Source organism: Silurus aristotelis (genome assembly GCF_946808225.1).
Source record: "Silurus aristotelis genome assembly, chromosome: 1".
Taxonomy (NCBI): domain Eukaryota; kingdom Metazoa; phylum Chordata; class Actinopteri; order Siluriformes; family Siluridae; genus Silurus; species Silurus aristotelis.
Window position 1 is genome coordinate 2,634,169 of NC_139574.1, and position 24,357 is coordinate 2,658,525.

Genomic DNA, 24,357 nt, shown 5'->3' on the forward strand with positions numbered 1-24,357 from the left:
AGAAAATAAGACGGATCTCTTAAAATAAACAAGTCATTTGTTTCCTGTTTAAAAACATTTACATTTGATTGCTGAAACTGCACACAAGAATATCTGTGATTTGCCATATTACTGTACATCAAAATTCAAATACAAATAAATAAGTAAAAATACAGTTTAGATTACTCAAAAAAAAACGATTGTTTTTTTTTTATGTTTTAGTTTGAAGTGATCCTAAACTTTAGACTTTTTTTTCTTGAAATACTGCCTTTTTTTTTCCCGATTTTGACTTTATTTCTTGTAAACAGCCAACATTTCAGGTGCATCCACCAGTAACCATGCTGTCATGTTGAATTGTTGAAGCTGTTGGCGTATGAACGAAGCTCTTTCGCTTCATTTGACTTGTTCCGTCTTCTCCAGAGCTGATTGTTAGACAAAGATCTCTCCAGGGGTCAGAGGCTCAGTTTGATAGCATGTGATTCTATTGATTGGAGCCCGTTTTATTTTAAATGTGTAAAACTTTCTGGCACTACAGAGGGGTGACGCTTCCCGATTGACTAAAATTTTGTTGGAATTGCGAGAAAAAAAAACTCGGAATTAGGCAAACTTTTTTTATGTGTCTTCCGTATGAATGTTTTCCTCATCCCAGCGTCTATTGTGTTACCTGTCCGAAGCTTTTCAGAGTTTAGCGGGTGGTGCGTCGGTAATAATGGTCCGTGCGGAAATAAAGTGTTCCGTGTGTAGTTAAATGGACTACACAAAGCATGATAATTTTTTTTGTATTTCAAATTACTCAATTTGTTTGACGAATCGTTTCAGCCCATGTATTATTATTATTGTTATTATTATTATTATTACAGTATAGGCGCCACCCAAGTAGCAGCCTGTTTCAGCAGCTCCCGTTAAGTTTGTGCTTTTTTTATTTATTTTATAGTGTTCCGGCACGTTGCGTTTTTGTTCTTTTTGAGTATACGTGTGAAAATTGCAAACTGCACAATGAACATTAACAAAGTCACAAAGTTTGCTCTATGTTTCTTTGGACTTTGTTCACAGTTGCGTCCGGAAACTCTGTTCACAGCCATGGTCCTATTGTTTACACCAGGGATCAGCTGTTAGCATTCCGCAACACGCAGATGCTACTAGAAAAAAAAACGGATAGCTAATTGGGAGAAGACGGGGGAACCATTCTGGAGCTATGAGTCAGGCTAAAAGGAGCCTTTTCAGACCAACTCTCCCGTCCATCATCATGGAAAATGTAAGATCTTAACCCAACAAGATGGACGAGCTAGCGGCTCTTACCCAGCATCAGAGGGAATTCTGGGAATGTAGCATCATGCTGTTCACGGAGTCATTGCTAACCAAGCTAACACCGGATACGACAATGGATCTGGATGAATTTGATTTACTGCGTGCGGACAGAACGATGGAGAGCGGTAAGAGAAAGGGAGGAGGACTGGCAGTGTTTGTGAATAATAGATGGTGTAAAACTGGTCACATCACTATTAAAGAGCAGATCTGCAGTAAGGACATTGAGCTGTTAGTTGCTAGCATGAGGCCGTACTATCTGCCCATGGAATTCTTTCATTTTATGGCGATAGCTACGTATATTCCCCCCTCTGCCTATGGTGAATCGGCATGCGATGTCCTGTATTCTGTTGTTAACAGACTGTTAACACAGAGCCCAAATGCCCTTCTCATTATCTCTGGAGATTTTAATCATTCCCCTCCATCCTCCACTCTGCCCACATTCACCCAGTATGTTTCATGCCACACCAGAGACAATAAAACACTGGATTTATTCTATGCAAACGCAAAGGAGGCTTATACATCAGCACCCCTCCCCCCCCTGGGAAGATCAGATCACAACCTGGTTCATCTCTTACCTGTGTACAAACCCCTTGTATGCAGGCAACCAGCTACCTCCTGCACGGGAGGAATTGTGCAATCCACATGGGAAGGATATTGATAGTCTAACAGACTGTATTACTGACTACATTAACTTCTGCGTGGAGAATACTGTACCCATCAGGACTGTACAGTGTTTTCCCAACAACAAACCATAGATCAACCCTGATATAAAGACTCGCCTTAAAGAGAAGAAGAGGGTGTTTAAATCAGGAAACAAGGAAGAGCAAAAAACTGTCCAGAGAGAACTGAGAAAGAAGATCAGGGAAGGAAAAGCATGCTAGAGGAGGAAGATGGAGGATCAGCTGCAGCAGAACAACGTCAGCGGCGTGTGGAAGGGGCTCAAAACCATCACTGGTCATAAGGAGCACATCTCTCAGGCTGTGGGTGACCAGTAGAGGGTGAATGATCTTAATCTATTTTTTAAGAGATTTGATCAGCTACCCTCCCCTGCCCCATCCAGTCCCCCCTGCTGCAATCCCCCCTCTCTGCTTCCACAGCAAGCAGCTCCAGCCCCACCTCTCTCTTTACTGCTATCAGCTCACAGTCAATACACAACACACCTAACCTCCCCCCCCTGCCGATTCCCTCCAGTCAACACTCCAACCAATACACACTGCCCCTCACAGAAGCCCAGGTGAGAATGGAGCTCAGGAAGATCAAAGCGAAGAAGGCCCAAAAGACGTCGTGCCCAAAAGACTTCGGAGACTATCAACCAGTAGCACTAACCTCGCATCTGATGAAAACATTGGAGAGGCTGGTGCTCACTCATCTCCGACCTCTGGTGAGCCCATCAATGGATCCACTTCAGTTTGCCTACCAACCTGGCATTGGAGTGGAAGACGCAGTCATCTTCCTCCTAAATCGGGCTATTTCACACCTGGAAAAGGCTGGGAGCACTGTGAGAGTCATGTTTTTTTCTTCTCTAGTGCTTTTAACACCATATAACCTGCGCTCCTGAGGGATAAGATGGTGTACATAGGAGTGGACCATCATCTGTCTGCCTGGATACTGGACTACCTCACAGAACGACCACAGTGTGTGAGGACTCGTGACTGTGAGTCTGCCATGATTTTCTGCAACACTGGAGCCCCGCAGGGAACGGTTCTAGCCCCATTTCCCTTCACTGTCTACACTGCAGACTTCATGTTCAGCTCAGCAACCTGTCACCTACAGAAGTTCTCTGATGATTCTGCCATCGTCAGTCTGATCACCGAAAATGATGACAGGGAGTACAGAGGACTTATACAGAACTTTGTGGACTGGTTCCAATGGAGCTGCCTCCAGATAAATGCGGGGAAAACCAAAAAACTGGTAGTGGATTTCCGTAGGCACAAACAAATTTTGTGAGAGTGGACTCTTACCAATACCTGGGTGTTCACCTAAACAACAAACTGGACTGGACAGACAACACTGAGGCAATTTACAAGAAAGGGCAGAGCAGACTCTTTCTGCTGAGGAGACTACGGTCTTTTGAAGTGCAAGGAGAGCTACTGAAGACCTTTTTTTACTCTGTGGTGGCCATATTCTATGCAGTGGTCTGCTGGGGCAGCAGCATCACTACTGCAGACAGTTAGAGACTGTACAAGCTGATCAGGAAGGTCAGTCATGGGTATTCCCCTGGACACTGTACAGGAGGTGGGAGAAAGGAGGATGGCAGTAAAACTAACATCATTGCTGGAGAACGCCTCTCACCCCCTGTATGTAACCATTACATCGTTGAGCAGCTCCTTCAGTGACAGACTGTTACACCCTAAGTGTCTGAAGGTGCGATACAGAAGGTCTTTTCTCCCTGCTGCTATTAGACTTTACAATCAAAGCTGCTCCCAGTAAACCAGTCACCAAAATACAACACTGTTATTACTTTTTAGCTGTGCAATAACATTACCTGTGTGCAATATTACTTGCAATATTATATACCTGCAATATAGTATTTCAAAATTTACCGCATGCAGCTGTCAAAAAATCCACCTTTGTGACTGACACACTTCCTGGGGCCTGTTGGTGGCACTATACCCAGGACTCACAATAGGCAAATCGATGCGATCAGAATCTTTGGCTTAACATACACCCCACGTGTCATCACAATAAGACATTTTTTGCCTTAGATATTAGTTTCTCTGATTTCGCCATAACTTAGTCACCTTGCCATGGCAGCACTGTTTGAGATATCAAAAATCCCTTTACAATTTAGCAACTCCAATGTCTTGGCATCATGTTTACCACGTTTGGTGTCAATCGCATGAATTTCCTAGGAGGAGTATTTAAAAGTTCACCACATGCACTTTTGAAACCATCCAAAATGGCCGACTTCCTGTTGGGCGGAGCTAATAGGTTTGATGTGAAAGTTGTGCGGGTCGATGAGATCTATATGCGTACCAACTCTCGTGCATGTGTGTACATAATTGCCCGATCTGTGCACCAATGTTTGTTTTTGCATTACAGGGTGCGCTACAGAGCCCCTCTGCCACGCCCATATTCCAACCTTTGCCCGAGCCTAGTGACGCAAGACTCTGACGTGTGTGCCAAATTCCAAGAGTTTTCGAGCGTGATAAGGGACCCCAATTGGCCAATGTGTTGAAAAAAAGAAAAATAAATAAATAAAAAAATAAAAAATAAAAAGTGACAAATAATAAATTCTAACAAAAACAATAGGGCTTCGCACCTTTCGGCTCCTCGGTGCTTGGGCCCTAATAAAAGGTAGGAAGGGAACTCTTTGTAAAACAGTATCCTATTGTATATTTTTTTAAATAAAAAAAAAAAACATAAAAGCAGTCATTATTACACACACACACACACACACACACACACACACACACACACACACACACACACAAACACACACACACACACACACACACACACTCATGTGATTGTTGACGTCTTCATCTGAACTGTCACTGTGATTCAGCACTTTCCTCCCGTGTGTGTGTGTGTGTGTGTGTGTGTGTGTGTGTGTGTGTGTGTGTGTGTGTGTGAGAGAGAGAGAGAGAAAGAGAGAGAGAAAGAGAGAGAGAAACAGCGTGCGTGCATCATTTTAGAGGTGTAGGCTGAAAGACACACACACACACACACACACACACACACACACACACACACACAACACCGGGTAATAGGATCAGGTGAAACTCGCAGCATGAGTCAGCAGAAACACACAACACACTCCCATTAGCTCATCACTGTAAACACTCCCTCCTCCGACACTTACAGACACAATGCTCTGGATCCGTGTGCGAGGGTCAAGGGGGGGTGTAAGGCGAGACACATGTTATTTTTAAAAAAACGATCCACATCGTCACGCCACACGTCCCACACTTCTGTCCCGCGGCAAGTTCGAAGGTATTGAACACTGATCCGTGTGATCACTCATTCAACACACACACACACACACACACACACACACACACACACACACACACACAGACACACACACACACACACAATGCAAAGGCGTCAGTTTGCATATTAAACCAGGGTCTGATTGAACTTGTGAAAGTTTTCCCTGAACAATGATCTCTTCAAGATCTCTACAGACCTGCACAGGAGTTTGTGAAAACTTCATTCAAGCCGCTGAAACGCTGAATGTAATTAATCCAGATTTATATGTAAATAGAAAAGAATGAATAGAAGAACATCATCCTACTAAATTCCTGCTGTGGAGGTTGTGAAGTTCCAAATACACCATGCATGAAAACTCAAACAAACATCATCAAACATCATTTCTGAGACACAAGGTCCACCAATTAGCCATAACAATAAAACACCTCACATTAATTGTGTTCTCCTTCAGTCAGCTTTGATCCTTCAAAGCCTGGATGCCACAAGACCTCTGAAGGTGTCCTGTGGTACCTGACGCCAAGACTTTAATAGCAGATCCTTTAAGTCCTGTTTGTTGCGAGGTGGAGCTTTCATGGATCAGACATATTTGTCCAGCATGTCCCACAGGTCCTTGACCGGATTGAGATCTGGTGAATTGGAAGGCTTAGTCAACATTTTGTCTTGTTCCTCAGTCCGTTCCTTAACAGCTTGTGCAGGGAGCTGAAGGAGTTTACTGCCATTTGGGAACACCATTACCATGAGGGGGTTCTTAGGTCGGTGTAACGTAACCTCAAAGGAACATCCACCGGACCCAATGTTCTTGGGCCAAGTCAAGTCAAGTCAAGTTTATTTCTTTAGCGCTTTTCACAACAGACATTGTCTCAAAGCAGCTTTACAGAAATCAACAGTCAAGGTGAATGGTGTGTGTTTATCCCTGATAAACAGCCATGGCGACTGGTAGTCTTTTTGGGTTGGGAACAGTGTGTCTTTGTAATTGTTGAACTTGGGTTGTGGCTGAAGCATTGCTGGCTGTTGTCCCCGGTGGTTCTTGTACTGAAAGTCTCTCGTGAGAATTCTATATAAACAGACACCAAATGAATTCTTCTCAAAAATTAATTTCTTAAAAATGCCAAAAAGATTAGTTCCTGGTTCAGAGTCTGTCAAAAGCAATAAAAAATGGAGCTGGAATGCAATGACAGACTACCCTCTGTACATTCCCTCAAAGCCGTCATCCAAATGTCAGCTTCATTTTTCCTGGCACCTGAACAAGAATGTTATTTTAGAGTTTGAAGCAGGACATATGGAACACAGGCAGGTTGCATAATCAGACGTTATTACAGCAGTTCCCCCCTCCACAAGTTGTTTTTATCACCTTCCATCTCTCACACAAAACACGCTTAAAAAGTGTACAGGTGTATTGCATGGATGATTAAAACTTGAAATTTACCAAGAAAAGACCACACAAATCAGGAAAAGGTGAAATTAAACATTTTTTATTGTAAATGTTAATTAAAATCAATTACAAACAAAGAACATAGATCTCTTACATGCATTTATTCATATAAAAAAGTGTGTTAATAGAAAACCCCACTCTTTTTTTTTCTCTTGGCATGTGTTTACAGGATGTAAAGGGAAAAAAGAATTTCCCGTGTATAAATGTCACCTGGCCAGGTGAGGCTCCGCCCACAAAAGAAGGTTCCCAGAGGAATGTGTAGTCAGTCTGCGGTGTATTATCTGGAAGCTGTAATCCCATACACGTCTCTTCAAAGCCACACTTGTTCTGCAGCCAGGGTGAGTCCAAGTCTGTTTTTTTCTTTAAAGTTTTTCTGTTTTTATACAAGAACCGAGCCGTGTTTGGGGAGGAATCGCAGTGATCTGCTTAAAAACTGCACCCAGGATGGTGTGTGTATAGACTGTGTGTTATAGATTATATATAGATAGACAGGTATTTCTCTGGCATTGTGTTGTGGGATGTTTGTACATCCAAAATGTATTTTTTCTTTTGTTCGGTTTCTTAATAAATAGAACACCATTTAGTTTCATAATATTCAAAGATGAGCGAGGAAACACATACACATTATATATATATATATATATATATATAAATTTTTTACCTTTGCAATGATATTGAAGTGGTGTTTTTACCACTCAATCACTCACACACACACACACACACACACACACACACACACACATACACACACATACACACACACACACACACCTACACACACACACACACACACACACACACATACACACTACTAGTGATGCTCAGGATTTAATGCAGTTAGAGCAGTAAATTTGATTTTAAGAAGCAAGAGAGAATTAAATCAGAACAATTTTAAATGAACATTTAATTCCAAAACCATTTAGATAATAAAACCAAATACTGTATTCTGTTGAAAGTGTGATGAGATACAGGCAGGAGATGGGAAGTTTTGAACAAAACAAAAACAAAATTAAACAAAATCAAGATAAAATCATTTGAATATGAACAGAAGCTAAATCTCAAATCACAGGAAGAACAAATAGAGGAACTGATGCGTAGACGGTCAGGGTAGAAAATGGCTTTGCTCACGCATGTTCAGATCCTCATCTTTTAATAGCCAATAATTATTTAGTTATGAAATTATTTTTATAAACACATGCAGCTGTTTTGTCACTTCAACTTTTTTTATACTTAAACTTTTGTATCAAAGTAGTACATGTACACTGTGGTCTATAAATCAAACATTAAAGTAACCTTTAGGTTTGTGTTCAGATAAATGTAGTTCTTAATTATAGAGGAACTGCAGCTGTGTTTTTGCCTCCTAGTTCTCTAAATTATTAAATGGCATCTAAATGTGAATGGATTTTTTAAACGATATTGAAATTAGATCTATTCTCTGATGACTCTGCCTCAGGCCAATTTTTCTGTACATTTATAACAAATCTTCACAAAAAAAAGAGCCAACATCTTCTATAGATCTGATTTGTTTACTGTACATGCGAATAGATTCTGTATATATGTACACATATGCAGAAATGACCCGGATTAAGCACAGATTAAGACCAGGCACAGAATCAGTTACAATTAGACCAACACTGTTTCATCTCTGTACCTTAAACTTCTTATTACGCTAAACTCAGGATCGTCATCTCTTCTAAACCTTGTATTGAAGTATAAAAATACACAGGCGTGTTCTGATAGAATAGTTTTATAACTATAGTATTATTGTCTAGAAAAACAAAAAGCTTCATACAAGCTGGGGTGGGGTGGTGGTGGGGCAGATTAGAGGCAGATTGCAGACTCTGAATATGAAACACACCCAACAAGAACTAGATCATCATGGAAAGAACATAAACTCAATGTGGGCTGAAGATATAAACAGACTGTTACTGATAGATTTGATTGATTTTGCCATACAGGTTGGATACTAACATTTCATTGTCTCTGTACTTAAGAGCCAATAAAATTGTACTTCACTCAAATACACTGTATACATATATTGTATACACCAGCTATACAATAAGATATACACAATCCAGAAGTTAAAAAAAATGACACTCTATATGTGGAATTATTGGAATCCCCTGGCTGTAGCTGAGGTTGGTTCTTCATGAAGAAGAATCCATAAGGGTCCTCCGGAAGGGTAAACCCATGAACCATGAGAATGGATTTCGACTGTAATTATTGTAAACTGTCTGGTAAAGAATTAAATTTCTCATTAAAAATCTTACACTCAAATCCCAACAATGATGGAACCATTAATATGCATTTGTTGTTGAAGATGAAGGAAGGTTCCCTTTAAGTCTGGTTCCTCTAAAGGTTTCTTCCTCATACCATCTCTGTTGTGCGAGATTTTTTTTTCCACCACTGGCTCTCTTAATTGTGCAGTCAGAAATGGTGGCCAGTGGTCGACTCCAAGGATATCGATGGTTACATCTGCCTGCTATTGCAGTGTTTTAGCTGGTGCTGCTACAATTTATTTTATTTTTATTTTTTTTTTTACGTGGCACTAAAACGGCATTAAATATGAGGGAAATAACTTTTTAATTTATAATGCTGGAATGTATATTTATAATCATGTATATATAAAAAAAAGACATTTTCTTCATTTCCAGGCTGGAAGTTTGCAGTATTCTGTTCTACTTTTGTTAATGGTGTATAGTGCAGGCTCAACACACACACACACACACACACACACACACACACACACACACACACACACACACACACACACACACACACACACACACACTTCAGGTTCTGCTTGTCTTGTGCACCAATAAGAATTTGGTGTTATTAATATTGTGGCTGTAACTTGAATCCGCTGCATGTATAGGAGGATGAATAAATGAGTCAAGGAGGCGACGTTGAGCCGCATCCGATTTCACACAGCTGGATCTGTAACAAATATATAGATATGAACTCGTTCACTTGGAACAAAAAACAGTTCCGGATTCCAGTCGTCTGCTACGGATCTTGCATTGTGTCTGTAATCGCACTGAAGGAGTGAAACGACTGGGAATTTGACGTACAGATTCATGAACCCAAAATGTTGTGGATCTGATGTATTTTATCTCATAGATATTGAAAAATAATATTTTCTTTTTTTTACGGTATGTGGTCAAAAGTGCGTCACCCGAGATTGGTATGTGATTCTTTTGAACATCCCATTTCACATTTAGTCCCGCGATTATTTGCGATTATAATAATTGAGAACGACTGATAGTGGATTTTACTGATACCGATAGCTAGTTTATGGTCGTGCTTGTCAATAATGGATTAATCAATTGATTCAAAGGGATATAAAAACATAAGACTCCAGGTAAAATACCTTATATATATATATATATATATATAAGATCTTCTCAGCCACTCCAGCAACCTGTAAAAACTATCGGTATGGATTTTTGTTGATATTTCCAGCAATCACCAATCGAAGCGGATTTAATTGGTCATCCTCTATTTGTTACCTCCGCTCTTCTGAGATGATGTTCCACAAGATTTTGGAGTTTGTTAGAAAAGTTGGGTACTGATGTAGGTGAAGTGAGAAGGCCTGGGGTGCCAACAGAGTTCACATTCACAGCTCTGTAGCAGGAGATCTTCCACTCCAACCCATGTAAAGCAGATCTTCATGGAGCTGGCTTTGTGCAAAGGGGAATTGTCATGCTAGAACAGGTTTGAGTAAAGAGAAAATGTCATGCGATTGCATCCAATGACCTCCAACAATTGTATGCCTTCAGCTTTGTGGTAACTTTTGGGGTTGAACCACATATGGCTGAAAAAGGCAGGTGTTCGATACTTTTGGCAATGTAGTGCCTATTCTGTGATGCCCATTGTTTTATGATATCAGGAAGGGGAAAAACTCTTAGAGATATTTGGTGAAGGAACAGGGATAAATATGTGAATATAATTCAGGATGAAGTGAGTGTAGTGGGCAGGTGAGTGAGTGAGTGAGATCATGTCTGGACTGGATTAGTGGTGGAGTCCATTGTAGACAGATAAACACTTAGGAGTAAAAATAAACAAGTACTGTATAAGTCACTGATATTGATGGCCGTTATGAGTCAGAAGTTTGTTGGGTTTCTGTATGTAGAGTATCGTAACTGTGTTTACTTGTTGGTCAGCAGTGGAAGGAATTTAAAATAAAAACCTGCTGAGCCAACAGATTCAACTTCAACGTTATTTGTAGAGCACTTTTAACAATACACAGTGTTCCAAAGCAACTATACAGAAAAACATAGATTACAATTAAATTCTGTTGACAGAAATATATCTCTATACGTTTCCCCCCTGATGAGCAAACCAGTGGTGAGGGTGGCAAGGCAAAACTCCCTGATGATACGAGGAAGAAACCTTGAGAGGAACCAAACTCTTGAAGGAACTCATCCTCATTCTTAACACTTAATGTTCAGCCATTTTAGTTTAATCATTCTTGAGGCCATCATTTCAAGATCTGGGAAAATCCATACGACTGTGATTGCAGTGTTAGCAGTGGCCCCCTCCGCCCTACCCCCTACACCTTGAACAATGTTATGTGATTTGATGTGATCTGTTTATACCGATCATGTTTTTGAATCTTCTGTTTTTTCCCGAGTTCCTGGTGTAAGTCCCAGTTCTTGAGTGTGTTTTTGCCCAGACTACAGTATGTGCTCGTAAATTCTTTCTTGAGCCTTTCAAGTCTCCCTAGATGCCATTAGTGAAAAAAGAACAAGTTATTTTCTTTCTTTCTCACATGCTGCTGTATTTGGCTGTTTCAGTTTCTGTTTCACTGTTTCAGTTTCCTCGGTTCTTCTAAGAAGTGTGATTAGTCACGGGTTTGTGTTTCCAGAGCCTCCTGCCTTCTCTCGAGTTTTCTTCCTTTTGTAAGACTTTGTGTTTGCATTTGTTTGCTTTGTGTTTTTAAAAGAGTGAGGACTGATAATTGCTCAGCTTCTGTTGGTATTTGTATATTTAGGTTTCAGTGGTTTTTCCGTTTTTTTGTGTTGAAGGGTGACATTTAAAATAAGAAATGGATTTTTTGTCTTTCCTCCAAAGTTAGTCTCTACACTTAGGTTCTAGCACCTGCATATGGCAGATTGTACTTTAACCCCAAATCAAAGGCTCTAAGGCAATGTAACCAGGACGCGGTCAGCCTAATGCTCTTTAAGCCTCTGCGTTTTTCTGGAAAACCGAACTACTGCAGCTTATTCTTTTTCTGAACACATGCATTTCCGATCGATCAGGTGAGGATTGCCTAAGTTATCCGCTCAAATAAAAGCACTCAAATGTTCCGTGCTCATTTGGGAGCTCCAGAGCACCTGCTGCTCCAGCTTTTTTAAAGAGTACAAGCACTGGTTTGGTCACCCCAGACTTTCTGTCCCACTGAGGGCATCGCCCAGCTCCTGTTACCTTCTGAGGGTGCTGTCCAGTCTCCGTAACCTGCTGACACTTACTTGGGATCTAGCACCTACTAATGGCAGACTGCTAAAGTGTCTGCTTCTCACTTGCATGACCCGGGTTTGAGTCTCAGTCCTGACAAATTCATAGCGTTTAACCCTCTTTAGAATCCTTGTGGATCTTCAGGCTGTTCATGTGGAAAACATCCTCAGCTGCAATAAGTCGTTTCCAATTGAAAAGAACTCCAACCAGAATTGAAAGAGCACAGCTGACACAATATACATTTTACATTTAAATTGAATAGCTAGGTAAAACAAATACTTACTGTATGAACCACAAACAAGCTTAAATCCCAAAATTTCTGCTTTGATATAAGGAGGTGGGAGCTCAGTGGAGTCTGAATCAGAAGGTCACAAGTTCAAATCCCAACACCACAAAGCTACAAAATGAAATATATGTGAATGCATATATAAGCCATTAAACCCCAATACTGTGAAGTGTAACATCACACAATTTCTGTTCTTCGCTGCTGGGAATTTGGGTTCATGGCAAAAGTATCGGGTGTATTTTTTTAATCTGATGCTTGGCTGAAACTAAGCCATTTTACTTGTAAAGGCTTTTTACTTGTAACATGTACATTACAGCACAGTGAAATTCTTACTTTGCATATCCCAGCATATTCAGACACTGGGGACAGACATGATGCAGCACCCTATGATGTTAATGGACTTGTTCAAAAGCCGAAAAATGGCACTATAGCAATTCTGGGGCTTAAACCCCCTGACCTTCCTATCAGTAACCCAAGAGCCTTAACCACTGAGCTCCAACTTTCCCAAATGTACCGTGTACATTTCATCCTGTAATTTTGAAGTCCACAGAACAAGCATTACTCTATAACATTACTGCTCTGCTTAAGGGTTATGGAGTCCTGCTGATCAGTGTACACCAGATCTGCTCTCTCTCTCTCACTCACACACACACACACACACACACACACACACACACACACACACACACACACACACACACACTCCAATCACACTGAACCCAAACGTTCATGTACACTTCAAAATATTCCTTCACCTTCCCTAAAATGAATAATCATTAAGGATAAACAGATTCAACAGATTAAAAGGATAATTGAGGGATTTTAGGATTGAAACTGGATAATTAAAGGATTAGAAGCTTGGGTTTCCATTGGGGACGGTGGTAGGGTTCTTTTTTTTTTTTTTTTAAATAAAGGAAAATATAAAAAGACATTTTTGGATTGTAGTGAATTTAGAATGGTCAGGTTGCTTTACTATGTTGTGAATGTGTCCAAGTTCAGAGGTGAAAATTAATTCTTAGGGACTGGACATTCAAGATGCTAAACTCTTGTAATAAGAGGAGGTTAAAAAACGGCAGGTAATTAATTTTAATTTCAAAAACCTGTACAAATTTTTTTAAGTACAAGTCACCTACACACCTGATTCACCTTCTGTAGAATCCTACAATGTCTGCCCCAAAGCAAAACATTTATTATAGTCGAGTGTTGAACCATAATACAGAAGCCTTAAAAGTGGATGCTTGGCAACCCCCAGCCTTCTGATACGTAAGCCAAAGCCTTAACCAAGCCAAAGCCTTATCCACTTCCCTAACTAGATTTTCTGTACTTGAGCTGTAATCTAAAACCAAATCAATAATAGTCAATATTCTGTTTATATCAGTATTTAGATTCCTTTAAGGACACCGTCAAGTCATAAACAATGTTAAGCAAACACGGTCCAAAAAAACAAGAGTCAAGGGCGGAGAGAAACTCCACATCAGCGTTAAGAGCCAAAATAAGGAGAAGAGCAAAATCAGAAGCAATACAGAAATCTGTGACTGAAATGAGGTTGACTTTAAAGTAGATTTATCATTCAGAATTTCTCAATACCAAGCAATGGAAATATCTTGAACCTTGACAAGACCATGTTCTGCATTTTTATAAAAACTCACTTACATTTTAAGTTAACAATCATCAGGAGAAATTTTTACCCTTTCAAACTGTTGTATCCCCTTTGCCAATAATCCTAAGTTGTTGTATATCTCTAATCAGTTGTTCCTCTCTGCCTGTTTGTGTAGATGTGGTTGTATCTTGTGCTCCTGTCCTGTGTGTGGAGGTGTGAAAGTTACCCTAATGGGAAAGTTTCGGCCAGTTGTGACAACATGCTTCCTTCTCATGGAAGCTCAGCTCAGACGAGTGCAGCTCCTTACACCGTTACAGCAGACAAAAGCAGCTATAAAGAAGGAGACACAATCACAGGTAAGACACCATGCTGTACAATTACACGGCTGGTCCTACACTTGGACTAGAAACGTGAACAATTCGATTCAAATGAGTTTGAAAAGATTGTTTTGACTCCTGGGTTGTCTGATGTTTCTTTAGTTTCTCAGTGGTATAATATTCCCCTGTCATAAGCAACATCTTGATTTTTAACTGGAACTTAATGAGAAGAATTAGGCTTGTTAGCAAGTAGCAGACATGCACATTGCTAGCATTGTTTGTCTTTACTGAAAGATGAGCAACATGCAAATGCAAATACATGCAAATCAAACATCATTTTGACTTGTTAACGTAAAAAAAATAGATAATAAAAGGGACAAAAAGCAGAACCCAACTTTTTTAAAAAAAGATTCTTAACCTTTAATGAGACCCACAGCTTAACCTAAAAACACGTCGTTCACCACCTGTATAACCCAAGCGATGGCGCTAACCATGTGTGACGAAGCTACAATGTCTTCCTCAAATCAGACACCTCACATCTAATATTTTATCCTCATTAACAATCATGTCCAGACGTTCAAAATAAACAAATCTTTCATTTCTTGCTTTTATTAACAAAAAAGAAATTCATATGGTCTATGGGTTACTGAACAGAAGGTCAGGAATGCAAGTCCCAGCACTGACTAGCTTCACTGTTGGGCCCTTAACTTTCTCTGCTCCAGGGGTGGTGTATCATGGGTGACCTTCTGCTCTGACCTCAGCTTGAGGTGTTGCTTTTTTAACCAAGCAAACTTGGATATTGTTAATTTAACTGTTTCAGGAAGAAGTAGATCTTCACCCGTCGCTTGAACATAGTAGCTTTTCAACCTCCCAGCTGTAGCATGTACATCCAATATATCATGTGACATTGTGTGATTATAATCCCAATGCTGAAATTTGAGTTAAATCTAAACACCTGGTATGAGGACTTCTTTGCTGGAAAACAAAAACAGCAAACATCATCATTATTAGTGTATTTAAGTTGAACTTTTACTTGCTAAAAAAAGTATCATAATATATACAAAGAATATGAGAGAGAGAGAGAGCTAGCGCCGTGCCCAACCCCTTTTTAGAGCTCAGTTACAAAAGTGTTCTTTATGCTAAAGAAAGTGTGGATACAAAAGAGTGGTCAGGTTTCTGAGAGTGAAATACAAAAGTCATTCAAAAAAAGAAAGAAAGGAGCCCACAACACGGTAAAAACTGTATAACGCTAAGATGAAAATGTCCCTCAGACTTCAGGCAGTTGGCTAAAATGTTCTGGAGCTACATGGCTAATAAAGCTAACGAGTATTGACATGTCTCACCTCCAGTTTAGCATTTGCTCAGTTCCACAGAGATTTGGTGTTATTGTGTACCATTAGCAAACTGCGACCCGGGTTACGGTCTTAGGGTGGTAGTGGATTTGGACCATGTGCCTTTTCATCTCATTTTATAACAGTTTTGATTTTTATTATAAATGCTTGTTGAGAAAGTCGCTCTGGAAAAGGGTGTCTGATGTCTGAGGGTGTCTGCCAATTGCAATTAATGTAAATGCAAATAGGTCACATGACTAGCATATTTGTATTCTGTGCTCAAAACTCAGTAACTTCAATTAACCGAAAATGAACATCAGCCATAACATTATGACCACCTGCATAATATTGTGTTGGTCCCCTTTTGCTGCTAAAACAGTTCTGACCCAGTCGTCTAGACGTCACAATTCGTCAAACTCGCTCAAATCCTTATGCTCGCTCATTTTTCCTGCTTCTAACATCAACTTTGACGACAAAATGTTCACTTATTGCCTAATAAATATATCCACCAACCACGATGAAGAGATAATCAGTGGAATTTACTTCAGTGGTCATAAATTTATCAATTTACATTACCTCAACATGCAACTTTGCCTTTTCAGTGACTCTGAATGCGAACTCAGCGGGATTTACCGGGTTTCTCCTGGAAGCGAGGCTGGTGGGAAGTAACAGCGCTATGGGTACTTTCACTGTGGTGGACACTACCTCCCAGCTCCTGACCTGCTCGGGAGTGTCTGTAAGTCTCAGATCATTTCACAATCTACGCAATTATCAAATCAGACAAATAAGTTGTGGTAAGAAGTTAAAAAAAGCATTTATTTTTGGCTTGACATTTAGAACTCGGCCGTCTCGCATACATCAAAGATCCCAAAAGAACAGGTCCAGAGCAAATGGAAAGCACCAACATCTGGTAACCTCAACACCATTGAGTTCAGGTACAGAATCTTGCTTCCATTCCTTTCCCTCTTACGTTCTAGTGCCTGAACATGATTGTTTAGATTTCAGTTAAGCATAGAATCATCGCTAATCTCATCGGTAAATAGAGTTGAAATAAGATCCCGCTGTTTATAGTGTTTGATTTTTCCTATACTGGAGCCATTTGGCACTCAAACAGACTAAAAAAAACTCCATGGCCTCAATAATTTGAAGTTTCATCATTTATTTGAAAGTACAAACACAAAATGTGAAAGACAAAATAAAAAAAATAAAAAAATTCATATTTATAAAATTAAGAAGACCAAAGTACAGAAAACAAAAAGCCCATATAAAAAAATTAAGTGTTCACAACTAAAATCTTAGCTAAAACAAAAAGCAAACAGCATCACAAAAAAAGGACACCACTTATACATGATAAGATGAGGGAACAACTCACAAGAAGAAGCCTGCATAATGTTCAAAACTAAGCAAGAATCTGATAGAAAGGAAATTGAAGAGACACAGGTGGAGACACAGGTGGAGACACAGGTGGAGACACAGGTGGAGACACAGGTGGAGACACAGGTGGAGACACTAGGTAATAAGTGCAGGCCAAAGGAACACTCTGGTGACATCTGGTGGAAAAACATGGAAAAAGAAAAAAAGAAGGGCAGGATCCCCTATTTTGTGCTCTATTTTGCCATTAAAAATTGTTCTAAATAAATCCATAGCAGAATTGTCATGTTTCCAAGCAGAATAACATTGAATGAATCATGCATTTATGAAACAAGACCATGAGCAGAGCAAAGTAATAGCGGTCAATACAAAGACACAAATAAAAGGTATTAATGATAATTTGAAACTTCGTGAGCATTAACAGTTTAAGTAGCGCCAGACATTTTGCCAGTGCCAGCCGCATTGGTTTTGGACTTGTTTCAGTCTCAGCCCTTCACAGCCTTGGTCTTGACACACTCTGGTCATGGTCTTGACTTGGTGCTTCTTGAATACAAAACAATATAAATGATAATATATCCAAACAAGTGTTTTAATTATTAATAAAAAAAATAATAATTATCTGTATTTTATTAAATTCCCTTAAAAGTAGCATCTCAAAGAACAAAAAAATCTAAATAAAGATATAAAGATATAGGAAATAAAAAATAGTAATATAACTAATAAGAAAAATAATAATGAGAAAAATAACATAAGTAAATAAACAGAATACGTTACAAAAAAAAATAAAAAATCACAAATGCTATCCTGAATTTCTTTTTTTTAAACAGATTTAAAAACCGTAAAAAACTCAGCATGTCTGATCTCAGTGGGGAGAGAATTCCACAGCTTTGGTGCATGTGAGGTAAAGTCCCGATTACCCATAGAGCATAAACTTGTAGGAGGAACAACCAAAAGACCGGAATCTTAAAAGCTGTGTCAATGATGTGCCGCACCATGTAAGGCCTTAAAGGTCTGCGTTAGAACTTTAAAATGAATGCGGAATCTGACAGGGAGTAGATACAACAAATCCAAAACTGGAGAAATGCGTCTTAGTCAGAATCCTAACAGCTGAATTTTGGACAACCAGTAAGTTGTTTAAGATTAATAGATAATTGGTTAATGTAATCCGTACCTCGAATTGAAAAGTATTTAATTATTCAACATCTGGCCAATCAAAATCCAGAACTCAGGAACATTGTGCTGTTCTTAACCAACTGTAAATGGAAGCAGACTTTTATTTGTACAAATTTTTGTGTAACCCAATGCACATGTTTCATTCTCAGAGTAACATTTGTGCGTGACTTCTCCATCTACTGGGTGGGAGTGAAGAGCGCTCAGATCACCTACAGCGGCACATCGGTGAGACCCAGAAGTCTTCCATCTACACAACACATTTCCATGTTTAACTTCATTGTTTTAAGATGAAATTTAGTGCAGACAGAATAATGAAATGCATCCATAAGCTCAAGGGATGTTTCTATGAAAAGGGTTACCAAGTTCTATTTAGGGAAATCAAGTGGAACCACCAAACGGTGTTATAGTGTAAGATAGCGGTAGGAGAGACATCTAAAATAATGATATAGTAAAAAAAAAAAAGCAGGTTGACAGATAGAGACAGACAAATGTAAACAGACTTACACACAGACACACAAATAGACAAACGATGATGAAACCAAATACTGTTAGACGATTAAATATATTTACGTTTATTTCTATAGCGATTTTCACAATGACAAGTAAAAACGTACAGATGTTTATACACAGATGCAGATAGAGAGAGAGAAATACAGACAGAAAACAGTCAGAAAGAGAGACAGAAGTCTAGATATACTGTATAGACAGACATAAATACTGTCATAGACACAGACATAAAAAAACAGACAAAGACGGATATACAGACAGACAGACAGACAGACAGACAGACAGACAGACAGACAGACAGACAGACAGACAGACGTATGCACAGACTGAAATAGAGGCACACAACCAGACAAACACAGAAAGATCCAGACTGAAAAGGAAACAGACAGAGAGACAGAGAGACAGAGATAAAAAACAGAGGCATAGTCTGAAATTAAGAAAGACAGACAGAGACACAGACAGACAGAGAGAGAGGCAGATAGACAAAGACACAGACAGACAGAAATGCAGACAGAAATCCAGACAGACAAAGACTCAACCAGACAAATTGTATTTGATTGTTTACTGACATTATACGGGCTTTGGATTGTTTTGCTCCAGTCTGGGTCCACGTCCATATCCTCCACCATCTCCAACTCAGGCTGTGGCACCACTAAGACGTGTTTAAGCCAGCCGACCGGCTGCGACCCCGACAACTCCAACTGCTACTTCATGTCTGCCACCCCCCCATCCTCAGGGTCCGGGATCACATTCGAGATCTCTGGTCTTGCATCTGGCTACGTCTCCATCGGCTTCTCAGACGACAAGGAGATGGTGTGGACATCTCATTCTCTCTCTCTCTCTCTCTCTCTCTCTCTATCTCTCACACACACACTTGTTTCCTCTGAATATGGCATTACTGTCTGTTCATTACATTGAATTCCACTGAGCACTGACTGTGTGTGTGTGTGTGTGTGTGTGTGTGTGTGTGTGTGTGTGTGTGTGTGTGTGTGTGTGTGTGTGTGTTTTAAAGGGGAATGATGATATCTACATATGTGGGAAAAACTCGAATGGTGTGATCCAGATACAACACGCACTCTCTACAGGAACTACAACACCAACCAACATCTCACTGGTACAGACACACACACACACACACACACACACACACACACACACACACACACACACACACACAGACACATATACACAATCACACACGCAGTCATAGACACAGATACACACAAACACACACAGACACATCTACACGATCACACACAGTCATATATACACACACACACACACACACAAAGACACATACACAATCTCACACACAGTCATAGACACAGATATACATAGGCAGACACACTGTCGAAGACACCGACACACACACGACACATACAAACACACACCTACATACATATACACATTAATTTATTTTCTTTATCTATATATATATAAAGCTGAAATACCACTGACTGACTCACTCACTCATCACGAAATCTCAAAAACCACTGAACGGATTGCAATGAAATTTGGAACATAGCTTCCTCTTGGGTCTTAGGTGCTCACTAAGAAAGGGTTTTGAAAAATTCGGCCTGGATCGCGGCTAACTCGCGAAAAACCCAATTTCTCACGCATTGTAAACTCTTCAAATTAACAGTACGGATCCTCATGAAACTTACTACATTGTTTCTTATTAGATGTTAGATGCACGATAAAAATTATTTTCAAAGTAGTTTGCCCTGTATCGGTACTACAAAGGGGGAGTACGTTATTTGTTGACGTTACGTTCTGATCTCTGATCATCCAGTCCTGCTCAGTGCTTACTGCTTATTGCCATATTGCTTAGCGTTCTGCCTTCCGTAGAGAAGCATGGGTACGTTCAGCTATATATGTATATATCTATGATTTGTGTGTGTGTGTGTGTGTGTGTGTTTGTGTTGCAGGGGAATGTGACGGTAATCAGTGCATTAGAGAATAACGGAGTGATCAGCTGCTCCTTTACATCTAGAAACACAATCAGCACCACCAGGAGCGCCACATCCTCCAACAGCTACTACATCTTCCTCGCCAACGGGGCCACCAGCAACGGTACACACACACACACACACACACACACACACACACACACACACACACACAAAGTTAATATCCAGGCTGAAACACAATAGTGTTCATACTCACACACTTTCCATGAACAGTACACTAACATATACAGCACCTGAAAAGTGTGGAGTCTTTTATGGTTTTTGAGAGACACATGCGTGTTTCTTTCTATACAACAAACTCAGCAAAAGGCAGAAACACAGAAGAAGTGGACAGTGAACGAGTGAAAGAAAGTTCTGTGGAGTCCAAAGGGCACAAAGGGAAACCTCCAACTAGTGAAGAACATCTTTGGCAAGTTTTTGAGCGGAACGTTTGGATGCTCATAGTGTAAACCTGTTTTTCATACTAATGAAGGATTATTTAATGGAAATAAAGTGGAACATCTGGACATTTATAGATGATTTCTTAAACTGATTTTGGCAAAAGGAAATCTGAAGACTCAGTGTTTCCACACTTTTCACAGGTGATTTCTCTAATAATTTCATTTTCAGAAATAATAGCTAAAACTAATAACTAAAACTCAACATAAAAAAATTCAACAATGAATGTTAAAAATATTAAGAAATGAATTAATGTATTGAGTGATTGTTACCTATTCTATTTTATATATATATTTTTTTATAATATTTTTTGTTGCATTAAATACAAACAATCCTCAATGCATATTTTTATAACATATTTTTTCCACTCAAGAAAAAATAAATAAATAGAAAAAATGAAGTAAAAAGGGATTTCCCACATTATATTTACATATAAACATAAAAAAAACCACACAAAACTTACTGCTAATGTTCATTGGATTGGATACTTTTTTTTTTTTTATTAAAACATTCATAAGGCAATACCGTCTAAGCATAAATCGGAGTATGTGTAAAACAAACAATCACATTTTTATGTGTAGAAATTTGTTCACGTAACAACAAAAACAAAAAAAGTCCTTTAGAGTTCTGATGTGACTCAGCTGCTGTGTTTATCCCAAAATAATTATCATTTTCCATATCTCACAGTGTAACTTATCATTGTGGTCATGCAGGGATGAGTGTGTGTGTGTGTGTGTGTGTGTGTGTGTGTGTGTGTGTGTGTGTGTGTGTGTGTGTGTGTGTGTGTCAGAACATTCACCTGTTTTTAGTTTATCTTTTAGACACTTACTTTGCTGTTTGTTTTTTATCATGTTCTTGTAAACATGCCCTGATGGAGAAAACTAGAATACCATGAAGAATAAAAACATAAATATGAATTGTATCTGTAGTGTAAATAAGTGTACTTGAAGTGCAGGGCTGTGTGTGTGTGTATGTGTGTGTGTGTGTGTGTGTGTGTGTGTGTGTGTGTGTGTGTGTGTGTGTGTGAGTGTGAGTGTGTGTGTGTGAAATAACAACCTGATTGTGAGTTTAGATATTACAGTATTGTATACACCAGTCAAAAGACTCTGTGTGTGTGTGTGTGTGTGTGTGTGTGTGTGTGTGTGTGTGTGTGTGTGTGTGTGTGTGTGTGTATTCTCACTGCATTTTCAGTGAGCCCTTTTTTTTGTAAATTTCTATGAAATGTGTAGTGAAAGTGTGTATAGTCGTTGTGTGCAGTGAAAGTGTGTATAGTTGATGTGTGTAGTTTATATGTGTAGTTAGTGTGTCTGGTAAAAGTGTGCATAATTGATGTGTGAAGTGAAATTGTGTGTAGTTGACATTTGTAGTTTGTTTGTTGTTTGTGTGTATAGTAAAAGTGTGCATGGTTTATATGTGAAATGAAAGTGTGTGTAGTTGATGTGTTTAGTGAAAGTGTGTGTAGTTAATGTGTGTTGGTGTGTTTAGTGAAAGTGTGTGTAGTTAAAGTGTGTTGGTGTGTAATGAAAGTGTGTGTAATATATATCTGAAATTAAAGTGTGTGCTTGATGTGAGTAGTTAGTGTTTAGTAAAAGTGTGTATAGTTTGTGTTTAGTGTATGTGTTTAGTTGATGTGTAGTAAAAGTGTGTGTAGTTAAAGTGTGTGCAATTTATGTTTGTGGTTAAGGTGTGTATAGTGTGGTGTGTGACGTAAAAGTGTGTAGTTGATGTGTGTAATAAAAGTATGTGTAGATGATGTGTGTAGTTAGTGTGTGTAGTGTATATGTGAAGTGAAAGTGTGTGTGTAGTTGTGTGTAGTTAAAAAGGGTGTAGTTTATGTGTGTGGTTAATGTATGTAGTCGATGTGAGTGGTGAAATTATGTATAGGTTATGTTTGTGATCAAAGTGTGTGAGTTGATGTGTGTAGTTTATGTGTGACATGAAAGTGAGTGTAGTTGGTGCGTGGAGTGAAATTGTGTATAGTTTATGTGCATAGTTGGTGTGTGTAGTGGAAGTGTGTAGTTGATGTCTGTAGTTCAATTGTGTGTGTGTGTGTGTGTGTGTGTGTGTGTGTGTGTGTGTGTGTGTGTGTGTGTGTGTGTAGTTGATGTATAAAGTGAAAGTGTATGAGTGTATGAGTAATTGATGTGTGTAGAAAAAGTGTGTATAGTTTTTGTGTTGTGGAAGTGAGTAGTTTATGTGTAAAGTGAAATTGTGTGTGTGTAGTTAATGTGTTTATATTGTGTGCTCTGACAGGTGTGATCCAGATGCACCCGACCACACCTCTAATCAGCAGCACTAAGGTGGACATCAGCAGTCCTGTAGCTCTGGGAAGTGAATCAGAGCTTCCAGACATCATTAAAGCACACGGTAAACACCCCCCCCCCCCCCCACACACACACACACACACACACACACACACACACACACAGACACTGTGAGAGAGTATAGTTACTGTGTGTGTGTGTGTGTGTGTGTGTGTGTGTGTGTGTGTGTGTGTGTGTGTGTGTGTTTGTGCGCAATGTAATGTTTGTGTGATTTTATGATATAGTGTTTGCATTGAGTAATTGTGGGTAATGTAATTGTGTGTTTTGTGATTTTACGGTGTGCACAGGATGTAATTGTGTGTTTGTGTTATATAAATGTGTGTGTGTGTGTGTGTGTGTGTGTGTGTGTGTGTGTGTGTGTGTGTGTGTGTGTGTGTGTGTGTGATATGGTGTTTGCATGATGCAATTGTTTGTGTGATGTAATCATGTTTCTGATGTAATTGTGTGTTAGTGTGATGTAAGTGTGTGTGCATGTGTTTGTGTGTGTGTCTGTGTGTGCACATGTGTGTATGTGTGTGTGTGATATGGTGTTTGTGTGATATGGTGTTTGCATGATATAATTGTGTGTGTGTGAGATGTAATTGTGTGTGTATGTGTGTGATGTAATTGTGTGTGTGTGTGTGTGTGTGTGTGTGTGTGTGTGTGTGTGTGTGTGTGTGTGTGTGTGTGTTTGTGCGCAATGTAATGTTTGTGTGATTTTATGATATAGTGTTTGCATTGAGTAATTGTGGGTAATGTAATTGTGTGTTTTGTGATTTTACGGTGTGCACAGGATGTAATTGTGTGTTTGTGTTATATAAATGTGTGTGTGTGTGTGTGTGTGTGTGTGTGTGTGTGTGTGTGTGTGTGTGTGATATGGTGTTTGCATGATGCAATTGTTTGTGTGATGTAATCGTGTTTCTGATGTAATTGTGTGTTAGTGTGATGT

General features: G+C 39.4%; 1 protein-coding gene across 1 annotated transcript in view; it reads left to right on the forward strand.

Moving 5' to 3' along the window:
• Positions 1–6,836: 6,836 nt before the first annotated feature.
• Positions 6,837–24,357, forward strand: part of LOC310728721 (putative ferric-chelate reductase 1) — a 27,621-nt gene continuing 10,100 nt past the window's right edge. The window contains exons 1-9 of the mRNA XM_083546535.1: positions 6,837–6,993; positions 14,174–14,354; positions 16,249–16,382; positions 16,484–16,581; positions 18,340–18,415; positions 19,298–19,510; positions 19,710–19,811; positions 20,626–20,770; positions 23,359–23,472. Coding sequence (XP_083402661.1) covers positions 6,859–6,993; positions 14,174–14,354; positions 16,249–16,382; positions 16,484–16,581; positions 18,340–18,415; positions 19,298–19,510; positions 19,710–19,811; positions 20,626–20,770; positions 23,359–23,472 — 1,198 coding nt within the window. The 5' untranslated portion in view covers positions 6,837–6,858. The remainder of the gene's footprint in view (positions 6,994–14,173; positions 14,355–16,248; positions 16,383–16,483; positions 16,582–18,339; positions 18,416–19,297; positions 19,511–19,709; positions 19,812–20,625; positions 20,771–23,358; positions 23,473–24,357) is intronic.